A 14422-nucleotide genomic window follows, 5' to 3' on the forward strand; every position below is an offset into this window, starting at 1 on the left:
AAGCGATATGATAAAGATACAGTGATAATAAATAATTATATCTAAAGACATAGTAAAGCTGCTTACGTATGTACTTAATAATAAAGTAACAAATTCGTTTTGGCAGTTGTAAAATACTGGTCACGCTCACATCTATACAAGCTTTCTCACAGGTAATACGATACAAGGAACTGCACACGTGCAAAAAAAAAAAAACTTAAATTTTTACTCTGCCTGTAGACTGTAGAGTAACGAAAGTGTCTATCTAGTGACGTCTAGATAAACACTTTGAGAAATGGCAATCTTTGGCGGTGGTGAAAATATCTGCTAGGCAACACTGAGCAAAAAGAAAGCTACCTTTACATTAGGTACTTTACTAGTAATCAATTTTAGGCAAGCCTGTGGGAATCCGCTTGTATGGATCAGCCGCGGCTGTAAGGTATGTCTATGCAACATGCACATAATTAAAGGTATAGGGCTCATTTCTCGAAGCTACAAGTTACAATTTATAATTGTATTGATGACCCTTTTGACAAGTGGTTGTCATTTTGTAAAGTGTCTAATGATGACAAGTTGAAAAGAGTTGAAAAGAGACTTCCGCTTATAACTTGAAACTTTCAGTTTTGAGAAATGGGCCCCAGGTATGTGTACAGTCCCATACTCGCGTAGATTATAAATAGAGCTTAGAAATTACATAAAACTACATGAGACGTATCCAGAAAGCCAAGAACGACATAAGTTTCAGCATAAAACTTAAAAAGCGTCACATTAAACGGTATCTCTTGCCAACTCTTACAATATGAGTTTTATTTTAAGGTTATCGCTGTTCCTAAGCCAAATAAGTCGTTCTTGGCACAAAATGTATCCAATATCGGAGTGGAATAGATTAAACCGCGGAGTTTTTGCCAATGATGGGGCCCCCGCTAGTGGCGTACACTCGTCGGCCGTCGAATTCTACAGACGAGTTCCTTTTAAGTGCATCTTCAGCGGTGTCTTTAAGAGGCTCCTTTTCATCTCTGTAAAAGTATAAATTGTTAATAATTTGTCTTTCTATTGTATTATTTTCTACGTGACCCACCACTAAGTATGGAGATTCAATTCTTAAATTGAGTTTTTGCGAGTGGATAATCAAAGCTTTCTTTACCCAATCACCAGACGACTTTACATGTGTATGTCGCAGGGTAATGGCCAAAACAGAGATTTGATCAAATCTCTAAGGGATATGATCAAATCACGCAAGATGCAGGCAGTAAGTTGACGAAACGAACTCAAAAAGTCAATTTCTTTTAACATTTTTGCTAAACGAATTTAGGGAAATGATAAAGTCTTAACTGAAATATGGTATACAATACATATAATAAATATGGTGATTTGATCAAATCTCTGGACAGGTTTCGTCGCGAAATGATAAAACAAGTTGACTTTATAAGCTCGTTTCGTCAACTTACTGCTGTGGTTCAGGGATTTTATCAAATCGCTAAACAAATCTAGTGAAATGACAAAACGTGCCATGTCTATTGGCCGATTTTGTGATTTCACTAAACACAGTCAGGGATTTAGTCAAATGACTGAAATTTTCTAGAGAAATGATGAAATGGATTCGCCATTTTGACATCCTGCGTGATTTGATCATATCCCTTAGAGATTTGATCAAATCTCTGTTTTGGCCATTTCTCTGCAACATGTACTTATATTACAGGCCGCATTTATTAATTTGTTTCTTATTATACAAAATTTGCTAATAATTATGTAGATATTTACTCAGGTTTTTATCTTTCCATATATTATACTTTGATGGAAACTGAATTATTATTTTAATAGACAATGAAGAAGGCTTGGCAATTATTTTTCTAGTCCAGGCCTATCTCCTTATGTCTGATGTTTTCAACACTTATTTAGCAAGTATAAATAAGGTACAGCGGGGCAAATCTGGACTGGTGGGCAAATGTAACTAGACCATTTTTTCCATGTTTTACAATGTTTGCATTATTAAATAGAGTGTCCACCGGTTATATATGGTAGGCGTGTTCAGTGGATACATGTATAACTCAACATTATAGTGTAATAATGGAAAAAATGAATTAGTTGCAATTGACCCCAAGATTTAACAGTCGAGATTTGCATTTATCAGTCAAAAACAGCTTTTTTCTTAAACTGTCCATGATTGGGTCCGTCACCTTAGTTGCAATAGCAGATTTGCCTACGTATATTCTTTCTTTAGACTTTCGGATCGAATTATCCGCGATTTTTTATCAGATTATGTGTGGTACTCAAACTTCAAAAATTATACTTTTATCTTCATGGTCAACTAAACAAATCAACGTTTTATTTGTTTCACGGAGATGTAGGTACTAAAGAGTAATGTCCATGTCCATCAATATAAAATCAAGATGAGGTAGTGAAAGTTTGAATGCCATATTGTTTAAAATGATTACAGAATACGGTTTGAACATAAAACTACAAATTGACAAAGGAAAATCAGCATCAAGTACACTCGTACTTCACTTCACACTCACTTCACTTCACTCACTCATAAAGTGATGGCAAATTATTTACAGTTTTAATTTGCAAAACCAACATATACATCTTGCAAAATGACACAAAAAAGCTTTTCAGTAAAACGCAGTACTTTATACAAAAGTAAATATGAGAATCCATTTTAAAACCTACACAACAGCATTTTGTCTTTTATCTATACAATATATAAGTAATAATTTAAGCAAAATCTGAACTTCATAGTACTTAATTAATTAAATCTTCAAATGACGTCATGTAGTCTTTCAAAAGGGATTATGAGGCTCAAGCACTGGTCCCACCGCGAGCTAGTAAGTTATGAGCTATCGGCTATAAAAACGAACAAAAGAAATAAGCACTGCCGTGCAAATAAAAGAGACACGGCGATTTTGATAGCTCACCGCTGGGCGAGTAACAACAAACATCGCCGTGTCTCTTTTATTTACACGGGAGTGCTTATATTTTATTCGTTTTTATAGCCGATAGCTCATAGCTTACTAGCTCGCGGTGGGACCAGTGCCTAAACGAAGGGTGAACTATCAAAGCATACAAACGTCAAAGCATACAATACAAGGCAACTAATACAATGCTAATGTTTTTCAGTGAACTGGAGTGAAATTATTAGGAAAGTTTTCTTACACTGGCGTGGTCGGGACATAGCTATGGTGGCCGGAAGGCAGCGTGAGGAGAGACAATTATTATTAGTTTTCAGTGCAAATATAAACAAGGTGCATTTTTTTAAATTAATGTTAATGAAAAACAAACCAAACTTGAAATTATGAAAGGTCGTAAGAGATGTTCCAGGCAACTGGCACAACAAACGTAATTTCACGATTCATACAAGAACATTTCCGAAGCTTTAATTAATTTTCAAGTCGATATTGATCTATCTAGAACAGGACGTATTTACACAGATTTCTAATTACACAGCATAATTAAATCAAGCAGAATTAATATGTACGCTTTTAAACTAAATCTGTATTTACACGAGGCTTGGGCAAGCGCAAGGCTTCGGTCAATATTTACAAAGGCCAAAGGCTAATAATTTAGTTATTAGCCGGTGGCGGCATCCGCACAAACAAAGCATGCAGTCAAACTAGAGCCTTACGTCGGAGTCGGTACGAGCTTGACGGGCGGCGGCAAGGGCGCGGGGGACGGGGGCGCGCGCGGCTTCGTGCTGCAATAAGGGAGCGGGAAACGCCAACCGTACAGACTAGCGGGCAGAAACATCTCTCATCGACACTAACACTTAGGAAGGAAACTAAACGAATCACGTAAACACGAGGAAAATGATTGTTAACATATCGACGGACAGTGATGTTAATGTCATCATTAATCAAAAAAATATAGTAATGAAAACTGACAAAAGAATTGAATTTAATTCTTTACCTTCCCAACTTGGCTTCGTCGTCCTTATGTTTCTTGCCACGTTTGCCGCAGAGAGTGGCGATGACCCCTTGGCGCCTGAAGCAGAGGAGCAGGAGATCCACGATAAGAAGGCAGAGGAAGACACCGGCTAAAGCCAGTCCGATGATGGCGCCACTTGATAACAGTTGAGACGGAGCATATCCAGAGAAGGGTACACCTGCAAGAGTAGAATAGTTAGAAAAAACTATAAGAGAATATGATTTAGAAAGAGCAGTAGACGCTGCTGTAAAAAAATTACATAAGTTTAACAAACAGTACGTATGAAAGTAAAATTTAAGATTTTAAGAGTCTACTGCTCCTATAACGGTTAGTTTGTGCATCACGTCGCAAAAGCTGTAATGTTAATGACGTGAACGTGATTGTAATAAATGCAAACGGAGAATTGGTGCATAAGTAAACCTACATAATAATTATTAATTTGCTACGACGTTGTGATCTCGAAGCAAACATTCATTACAATCTCAATGGTGACAATAGAGGAGTGCTTTCTGTTGAAGAACACGTGCACCCAATCACCGAAGAAGGAACTTCAATAACATACATTTCAGATAGTCAATTAAGAAAGCTCTCCGCTAGAATGGAATGGGGTTTGAATGAATGAAAAATGATGATATTGAAAATGATAGACAATGATGCACAAATAATAATGATTATACTTCATATAAAAATAAAAAGAAAAGTTGTCAAGATGCAAACATTCCAATTAATATTAATATCAATAAACGCAACATAAATAATGTTCAAACCCCATCACAACTTTGAACTATTGAAGCGAATGTCGAAGTCTAAGTTGTAATCGTTAAAAAAGACGTGTATAAAAACAACATTGATGGGAATCTATAGAACCATCACCGTAATAAATACCCTAAAACATTTAAGTAATGGTCATTAGCCATTTGAATTTATCAATCCGTTTCATCTATAGGTGTTGCCATTTTTGATAACTTCAAACAACAATGAAATACCAGTAACAAAAATTTTAAAAGTGTATGCGTAATGAAACTGCCAGATACGGGAGATATTGTAAATTTTGAATACTGTAACTTGACCAAATCTGTATAATTGGCAGTTTCAAGATCTGAGTTGAACAATCCATGCGTGGATGAAAATAAAAAGGGAAACTACATGATAACCTACGGACCCATTAATATACTCAATGCTACATTGATATCCTCTAAAAGGCTGGATAATAAAAAAACATTTTTATGAAATGGAAGTATGATTGGCTATGTTATTTTAATTGGATAATATTTGAATATAGAAGTAGGTAGTTATGACCATGCTAAGGGTATATTTGCTTGAAGGTGTACACAGCTAAGTGGATCATGCAGTATAGTAATTAGGTCATTCCAAGGGAAACTATACAGCAGAGTTGTTAACTAGTAACTATTTATCAATACAAAGTATATTTACCCGGATGCGGTCAGGGCGACACAAACACTGGTCGAATGAATGAAATTCAGAGGTTAATGAATTAATTTCTTGATAAGCATCTTGACAGCTTTCTTTCGGGGGGTTTTCTAGGGGTAAAGGGAACCTTCAAACTAACACAAATCGATGATGGAACTCAGGAATGAATTACGGTTGCCATAACAGTACTCCATTCATTACATCAAACAAAAAATGAGAAGGTATTTTTGTTTTGGAAACATTTATTATTTTTGACATTGGTCGTTTTTTCTAACAGATCACATTCCAATCCTTCATTTTCAAATATCTTTTGCCTAGCTGATATCTTATACGCTATTACTTTCAATAGATCATTTCTACCTAAATCATTCTGCTGGACGACATCCTTCACAATATCACTACTAAATATAACTATCGATTTTCACAATATTCTAATAAAAGTTAAAATAGTTATCAAAACTCGTACACACATATTTGCAACTCACGAAGTTTCAAAACCTTAACATTACGCATATTTATTAATGTACACTAATACGACATTCGTTATATTTTGGCAGTGTTAATTTATTAGCAATTTATTCTATCTAATTCAGTACTTAGACTTCTTTGACACATAATATAAACACTCAATGAAGATAAAAAATCATTAAATTCTTAGTTTTAATTTCGTTAATGATATTTTTTACTTAGAAAACTTTATAACAAATCATTTGATGATATCTAACGTAAATTATACACTTATTTACAAACCAACGTATTGCTTATCACAACGAGTCTTTTTCTAGTTATTTAACAACAGTCATCTTAATTTAGTTTAAGCTGATGATTGACTACATATATTATTGTTTTTATACTAAATACTTTGTTAGGAAAATAGTGATCAGGATATCCGTTTTAGTCCACCTGATATTTGTTGGACTTCCATTTGGGTTACCTAGAAAACATTTGTTATGATAATATTGCATATAATAAGGTAAATATTATGTGATCAAAATATTAAAAAAATATGAAAATAAGAAAAAATAACTCACCAGTCATAATAAATTAACACCAACATAATATAATGTCCTCAATTCTAAACATAAGGAAAATGTTCTAAATACAAATCATAGTAAATGTACTAATAATCCAAATCAAATACTTATAAATGCAAAATCAATAACTCACAGTCACATATAAACACATGCCAACTTAATCAATTTAAAAACAAATCACATACAAATCATGGTTATTACATATTTTGTACCTTCAATGACTCATTATAATATATAAAAGTTTGTGTATGTATGATAAATTAAGGCAAGATATAAGAATGACAAAAGCCGACTATAATAGCGGAATAAAATGATCAATACAAAAATTGGTACAGCACTGGTAAAAAATAAATGAATCAAACAATGAAATGAACACTACTTAAAATCAAAAGAAGATTTTTACAAAATGAGTACGAAAATCATTGTACTTACACAAAATCAAATCATTTGAAAATCTAATTCCAAACAATAAACTAAGTTGCAGCGTCATAGTTTTCAAAAGTTACGTGCACTGAATCAAAATATGGATCACACATCACAAAAACAAAGACACTAAGGCAAAAGTGAACAATAAAGAAGATGCAGCAGAAGACGCCGCTGATGGGTATAATGGGTTAGGAGCTGTATAGACGTCGTAAAAGCCAGCTCGGAGAGGTACTTCGTTAGTCTCTTGGTACTCACCGAGAGCGGTCTGGACATAGAGAGTAGCGGGCTTAGAGTAGCCCAAGATATTGTGGGCGCGAACACTCATTCGGTAGCGGGTGTCGGGTTGTAAACCGGTCACTTCGTAATTTATAGCTTCATATGACTTCAGTTCTTGTGTAACGCACAGAGATTCAGATGATTCTCGCCATTCACCGCTCACTTTCAGCACCTGATAAAAAGCACACTCCTTTATATATTATCATATTTAAAGATGCTGGTTTTGTTGACGTTAAACTCATTAATTGCATCATCATATGAATACTTACTGGCTGGCTGAATACTTACTGGACAATAGCTGACTTCATACATATCGATGGGTTCTCCGTTATGAGCTGGAATTCTCCATTGCAGTTCATATCTATCAGCATATTTCCCGTGCTGCAGTGATTCGGGACTGGGAGTGGGTGGTTGTCTCCATTTCGGTTGCTCAGGTGGTGACCTAAATATAAAGAAGTCAGTTAAAGCAAATAAATTGCAAGTCTGAAGCAAATAAATTGTAATGAAAAATTGAGTAGGACAAGGAATTTAAATAGAGCAGTTGGAATTATTTGTAATAAAATGGATATATTATTTGTATAAAAAAAGCTTTCAGTTACCTCCTTGGCATGATAACAGTAATTGGCGCTCCCCAGCTACCACCTCCAACTATATTTACTGCTGCAAATCTAAAATCGTAGGTGAACATCGGTTTCAAATCCTCCACCACGTACGGAGAGCTCACAGACCAAGTTCGGTTCTTGGCAAAGTTCCAATCGTAATTGCCATTCTCTTTGTACTGAGCAGTGAAAGCCAGAATCGGTGGGTTCATTTCTTCAGCAGGTCCCACAATGTTGAATGTTACTGACGTAGCTGTTAGTATTTCTTGACGCACCTGGAGGAAAAATGGAAAGACTTACATAAATACCCATCATTTCAAAATTTCTATCTTAGTAATACAATCTTTAAAAGTAATGCTTACTTGAGTGACAGGTCCTGGTACAAAGGCTTCCCTAAGCTCAGTGGAATGAACCGCTTCTCCGTGTCGGTTCGTGGCGATGCATTTATAATGTCCATACAGACTTCGGGCAGTTGGTGTTACTCTTACGGTGCTGTAAGGCCCTGCTCCATAGATCCTTACATGGGGAGTTTCTACCAAGTCCAGTTCATGGAATCTGAGGAAAGAAATAAACGTATTTAGTGTTACTGTTCTTCATTAAACTAGAGGCTCAATATTATGTGTACTCATAAGTATCAACTGCGAATTTGGCACACTAGCAGAATTCTTACCTCCATTTGATAGTTGCGTTAGGAATACTCTCTGCAATACAACTGATATTAGCTGGTTGTGAATTCCAACTCCAAACCAATGGGATATTTTGATTAGGATTAAACACAGGTCGGAATTCAACCATCAGATGTCCATTCTTCCTTGCTTCGCCACCTAAAAACAATTTTCAATCAGAATCCCTTATACAACGTGTTTCCGGTATCACTCAAAACCTCAGACACCCCAACTGATTTTAATTTTTTTAAACTCATCTAGAGTATCCATCTTTTCATCTGATGATTACTTTTTTTTTAATTGAATTTTTAATTTTCTGTACAGCTCTACTTGACTTTTAGCTCTACACTCAATAAAATAATTGCTAACTACAATCATAAACCATAAAACTATTTATTTGTGTACTTTACTGCAACGACATAAGGTTTACCAATAGACAGCTAAGATGTCACTGTAAAACACTTTAAAGCTTTGTCAAAGTAAACTTCAAATTGTACAGGTAATCGCAGTAAGCAAATTTAAACCCAATATTCAAAATGACAAGGTTGTAATTACGTACGAGTTCAATTTGTTATGATTTATGATAAACATTACGATTAAACTGACAAACAACGTCAAACTCGTAGCGGAAAAAAAATCGTCCAAGTAACCAGCCAGTATTAATAACCCTAAATACTGAAAAAGGTTAACAACCTCTAGCAATGCGATATAGACAATGTTGTATTACGAATACAATAGAATAGGCACGTAAAAAATAACGAATAGTACTAATTTAAATAAAAATTTTACCCCCATCAAGATATAGCTCAATCGATTCTACTCTCGATTCTGAACAAACGGTTTTCAGGTTTTTAGTGTTAAGTGAAACACGGTGTAGACTTAAAATACCCTTGTCCGGATTTTTTTAGTTTCTTTCTCAAATTTGGCTTTGCCTTTGTAAGTGCCTTTTTGTTATTCACTTACCGTCATTATTAGCTATACATTCGTATAAACCATCATCTGTTCTATTTACACTGGAAATAGTAATTACTGCACTAGTTTGCATTTGATCACCGGTTTGATGAGTGGTAGTTTCAATGTTTATTCTGAAACAATACAACGCTAAATCAATATGATGCATGATTATGAACTAACACTGATGTCAGCCAAATAAAATAATAGAAATTGAATATGGATTGTACTTGTTAGGTTTCAATGCTAATACTAAATTGTTTAAAAACAAAGGAGAGAACACGGAAAACAATGCTATTCGCAACATATTGGCGAAGTAATTTATATGACCAAATGAGTTTTTAAATCTCTGTCTGATTTTTACAAGCAAAGGTCGACCTATATTTTAGTATTTGTGTTTTGTTTTGCTCCACATATTCTGAACTGTAGAATGTTATCCTTTAGTAATAATACTGTGACTTACCTTCCATCATCGTTAGGTCCATTAACAAAAGGTTCGGTCTTAGAATGTTTGCGGAACCTAATCCGAGGCGCAGGTCGTCCTGTAGCTTTGCATTCCAACCGTCCTTCGGCCTTTTCAGCAACAGTCATATTTTGCAACTCGAATATCTTCGGAGGAACAAGCACTTCTACTTCGATTTCAGTTTCGTTTTGACCAGCTTGGTTGACAGCGCTGCATATGTATTTACCGTAATCTCCTGCTTCGACTCTATCGAATGTTAGCAATCCAGTGATTTCATTTACGCTAAATCGAGATGTACTAGCCAAGTTCTGCAAAGAAAACACAAATTATCTTGATGATCTGTTTTTCTCACTTTCTTACTAGCGGATGTGTTGATAATGATAATCACACTATACTTTTTTTTAATGAGAATCACAAGTTTTTGGCAAACTTACCTCTCGTGTCGATGCTTTAATCCAGGAGTATTTTGGCGGGGGTTTTCCTCTAGCTTTGCACGTGATAGCAGCAGATCCTCCTTCTTTAATTTCCACTCTTGGCTCACGGTCTTCCATCTCTGGTGCAGTATAAACCTAGAATCAATTGTTAATATTAATATTTGTACTAAAAAGTTTGCTGCTTTTATTTGTTTTTCTTCTATTTTGTTACTTACTTCAAGTTTGATATTCCTTTCAGCAAGTTCACCGGTTTGGATGACAACAGCTCGGCAAGTGTATGTTCCATCGTCACTTTCTTCGATGTTTTTGATTAGTAGACCATTGGCGTGAATAACATATCTGTCGCCAGTCGAGATCTAAAAGAAAATAAAATCGGTGTTAACTTTGTTATATTCTTATAAAATAAATAATGAACCTTTTTACTTCGCAACATCTAATCTAATAATATTACTGGTAAACTTACCGGAGTTCCTTCTTTGAACCAATCAACGGACGGTGCAGGCTCAGCAGCTACTTCGCACATAACTTTGAAGTCCTTGCCCTTAGTTGCGAATTGATTCTCGTTAGCGTTGATCCATGTAATGGCAACTGAAATAATAATGTAATTTATTTAATTAATTATAACCAAAATATCATTGCAGGTGATGTTGTACTTTCAGGACTGAATGATCTGGACTTATAATAGCTTAAGAAAACATTTGCATGTTTAATGATTTTATCTTTATTCATTTTCTTTGATATCACTATCTTTTCTTAGTTAGTGATTTAGCTGGGTCATGATATATCATTCATAGTGTTGATCACACCTCTTCTTTGCTTTTCTCTAAAGTAATCCCTGGCATTCTCAAGTAACCCACATATTTTTCAGCTATATCGGCCTGTCAGAAAGGCACAAGTCCCGAGTAACTGACTGGCCAATATAGTTGGGCGCACTGTTGAGCTTCCCCAGGTAACTCATATAACTTTACCATCTAACCCCCTTATTTATAAACGTACACTAAATTTATCAAGCCGATAAAGTTCGTTTGTCCCTTTCCGATGTATTGGTGTGATAGATACGTTTATGAATAAGGGGGTATGTATTTTCCCTATAAAATTACGCACCAAAAGTGTCCAAGATGACGGCAGCGCTCATAGGCTCATTAGTGTAAGCGGAGACACAGGTGTACTTCCCAGCCATGGCGGGCGTGATCGACGATATGTACAGCGTCTGCAGCTGCTTCGTGGGGCTCGACTCGGTGTAGATCTCCGGTCGAGTGCTTGGGCTGTTGAAGAGGTATAGTTATGTAAGTTTTATTATGAGATACCCAATTTACCCATGTGTTTATTGTGAATACGTCAAGATTTACAATACTAAGCATTAAGGAACGTGCACCCTGCTGCTGAAGATAAGCTAATAGAAAGTTGTAAGTGCAGAGGGTAACGATGATGATTTGATGCATTTCTTTAATTCAATAACTTTGAATTCAAAATAACGAATTAATAATGAAGGGACGGGCTCCTTAAACGCGTTTAAAAATCATAGATGAATCCCGCAATATATAATATAAAAATATTTATTTCAATGCACAGTAATACGAATTTTAGGCGATAATATTATACAATAAGCATGATTTTGAAATTTATGAATTATAATTCTCATTATTGAGCGACAAAAAAAATAGTATTATAGTATTTAATGCTTTAGATATGATGCAGTATTGATGACGTGAAGCCTTTTCGTTTTCCCATTGCGGCTGAGAATCGAATGAGGGCTTGGATGCGTTGACTTTTTGATTACTTGTTCGAGTCCATTTGCAATTCTTACCAAACGATTGTTGGATATGATATAAAACCAATTTTATCTGTACTTTATGCTTTTAAAAGAGGCCAAACCACATGAAGGTTACGGGCGGCTGGATATGTAATACCTGTAGCTATGATATAAGTACTTACGAAGCAGCATTGATGACCTGGCCCTTCCACTGGGGCTGCGTGACTAGTGCTGGATCCGGCGCTTTAGCCTGGCAGGTCAGCACCACCGACTTGCCTACTGCCACCGTCTGCTGCTCCTGCTTCGGGAGTATCTGTAATATCTGTAGTATCATAGGTACTTACGAAGCAGCATTGATGACCTGGCCCTTCCACTGGGGCTGCGTGACTAGTGCTGGATCCGGCGCGTTAGCCTGGCAGGTCAGCACCACCGACTTGCCTACTGCCACCGTCTGCTGCTCCTGCTTCGGGAGTATCTGTAATATCTGTAGTATCATAGGTACTTACGAAGCAGCATTGATGACCTGGCCCTTCCACTGGGGCTGCGTGACTAGTGCTGGATCCGGCGCGTTAGCCTGGCAGGTCAGCACCACCGACTTGCCTACTGCCACCGTCTGCTGCTCCTGCTTCGGGAGTATCTGTAATATCTGTAGTATCATAGGTACTTACGAAGCAGCATTGATGACCTGGCCCTTAGGGTCCTTCCACTGGGGCTGCGTGACTAGTGCTGGATCCGGCGCGTTAGCTTGGCAGGTCAGCACCACAGACTTGCCTACTGCCACAGTCTGCTGTTCCTGCTTCGGGAATATCTGCAGGCTCTGCGCTGAACATCCTGGGGACAAAGAGAATACCGTTAGATTTAATGTTTCTTTACTCGAAAATTTTTGAATGGCAGATAGATCCTTATCTTCTGAGCAGTCTTCATTCGAAAGAGATTGGTAGGTTTAAAGATGAGGGATTTAAAAGTAGAATATTTCCCGTCACGCAAAACTAAATGATGTTGTCGACGTTCGGATTATTTAGAAACAACTGAAAAATGTATTCCAGTTTGGATTTTGTAAACTTTTTTTCTAACCATGCTTGTTATTTGTGTTGGTTTGCATTACACAAGTTATTTCAGGAAAAACCGCAAGTACCCTAAAGTAATTATAAAACTCCAAGTTAATTATTTCATCAGTATATATTTCTGAGAAAATTTCGCCATATCAAAAAGAAACCAGGAAAGTTAGTAGCCTGCAGCGGAGCACTGTTTAATTAACTTTACTGGTATTTATTTCGAGGCACGTGACGTTGTAACTCTTAGTTAGTTAGCCCTCTGTCGTAGTACACAGAATATTGACAGCAGTCTACAGATGTAGTGCATTATAGTTTTTCGTCGTATTTTTTCGGAAACGTTCGTATTTGTCGTGCTAGTTTGGTAAACTTCAGTGCGTATTGTACAGAGACTGACAGAAATAGCAGGACACGTTCGTGAGTTTCCGTAAAAATACGAAGAAAAACATTTCGCAATACCGCAAATATTTCGAACTTTATACCTCTATACAGAACAAGTAAACAGACTCAGTATAAATTAATTTCGTAAATAGTTTTGTAGTCTAGATTTAGCAATAATATGAAGTGCTGACTTAAATATACAGTGCGCGTAGCCGAATGAACAAACGCTTCACGAAACGCTCACGAATCGTGAGCGAATCGTGAAGCGTCTGAGCATTCGGCTACGCACACTGGTTGTCCTAGTACAAAAGCCATTCCACTTTTTAACCGACTTCAAAAAAGGAGGAGGTTCTCAATTCGACTGAATGTTTTTTTTTTTTATTATTTTTTTGTATGTATGTTACTCGATATCTCCAAGAAACGTGGACCGATTTTCAAAATTCTTTTTTTATTCAATCGGGTATAACCCCGAGATGGTCCCGTAGGCACCAAGTGGGGGTCTGATGATGGTATCCTGGAGAAATCGAGGGAACTCCTCAAATGTTAAAGGCATACATATAGTGATTTCTGTGTTTTTATAAGAACAGCATGCATTTACGTCCGAAACAGTGACATTTGCTGCAGTGGAACTGCAGATGATGATCAGAATAAAACTCCTCAAATCTGAGCGGCACACTTACAGTGACTTTGGTATTTTTATAAGAACAGCATGCACTTACGTCCAGAACAGTGGTATTTGGTGCAGAGGAACTGATGATGGTCAGAACCGAACTCCTCAAATCTGAACAACACACTTATAGTGACTTTGGTATTTTTTAACCGACTTCTTATTTTTTATATAAGAACAGCATGTATTTAAGTTCAGAACAGTGGCATTTGGTGCAGTGGAATTGATCGGGTATAACCCCAAGATGGTCCCGTAGGCATCAAGTCGGGCTCTGATGATGGAATCCTGGAGAAATCGAGGGAACTCCTCAAATGTTAAAGGCATACATATAGTGATTTTTGTGTTTTTATAAGAACAGCATGCATTTACATCCGGAACAGTGACATTTGG

The 14422-nt window shown here is 36.5% G+C and overlaps 1 protein-coding gene across 7 annotated transcripts in view; it reads right to left on the minus strand.

Annotated features, from left to right (window-relative positions):
- Positions 1–566: 566 nt before the first annotated feature.
- Positions 567–14422, minus strand: part of LOC125235140 (fasciclin-2) — a 247584-nt gene continuing 233728 nt past the window's right edge. Inside the window, exons 2-17 of one of the 7 annotated variants that reach the window (XM_048141585.1) lie at positions 12601–12763; positions 11284–11444; positions 10643–10767; positions 10395–10535; positions 10180–10314; positions 9746–10053; positions 9295–9416; positions 8337–8490; positions 8029–8221; positions 7667–7941; positions 7356–7509; positions 7047–7239; positions 3883–4078; positions 3602–3670; positions 3133–3153; positions 567–995 (exon numbers count right to left, since the gene is read on the minus strand). In XM_048141585.1, coding sequence (XP_047997542.1) covers positions 866–995; positions 3133–3153; positions 3602–3670; positions 3883–4078; positions 7047–7239; positions 7356–7509; positions 7667–7941; positions 8029–8221; positions 8337–8490; positions 9295–9416; positions 9746–10053; positions 10180–10314; positions 10395–10535; positions 10643–10767; positions 11284–11444; positions 12601–12763 — 2540 coding nt within the window. In that variant the 3' untranslated portion in view covers positions 567–865. Of the gene's footprint in view, positions 996–3132; positions 3154–3601; positions 3707–3882; positions 4079–5555; positions 6266–7046; positions 7240–7355; positions 7510–7666; positions 7942–8028; positions 8222–8336; positions 8491–9294; positions 9417–9745; positions 10054–10179; positions 10315–10394; positions 10536–10642; positions 10768–11283; positions 11445–12600; positions 12764–14422 lie in introns of those variants that run through there. The other 6 variants (XM_048141583.1, XM_048141588.1, XM_048141587.1 and 3 more) reach the window with 6 other exon arrangements.

The sequence above is a fragment of the Leguminivora glycinivorella genome, chromosome 17 (assembly GCF_023078275.1).
Source record: "Leguminivora glycinivorella isolate SPB_JAAS2020 chromosome 17, LegGlyc_1.1, whole genome shotgun sequence".
Classification (NCBI taxonomy): Eukaryota; Metazoa; Arthropoda; class Insecta; order Lepidoptera; family Tortricidae; genus Leguminivora; species Leguminivora glycinivorella.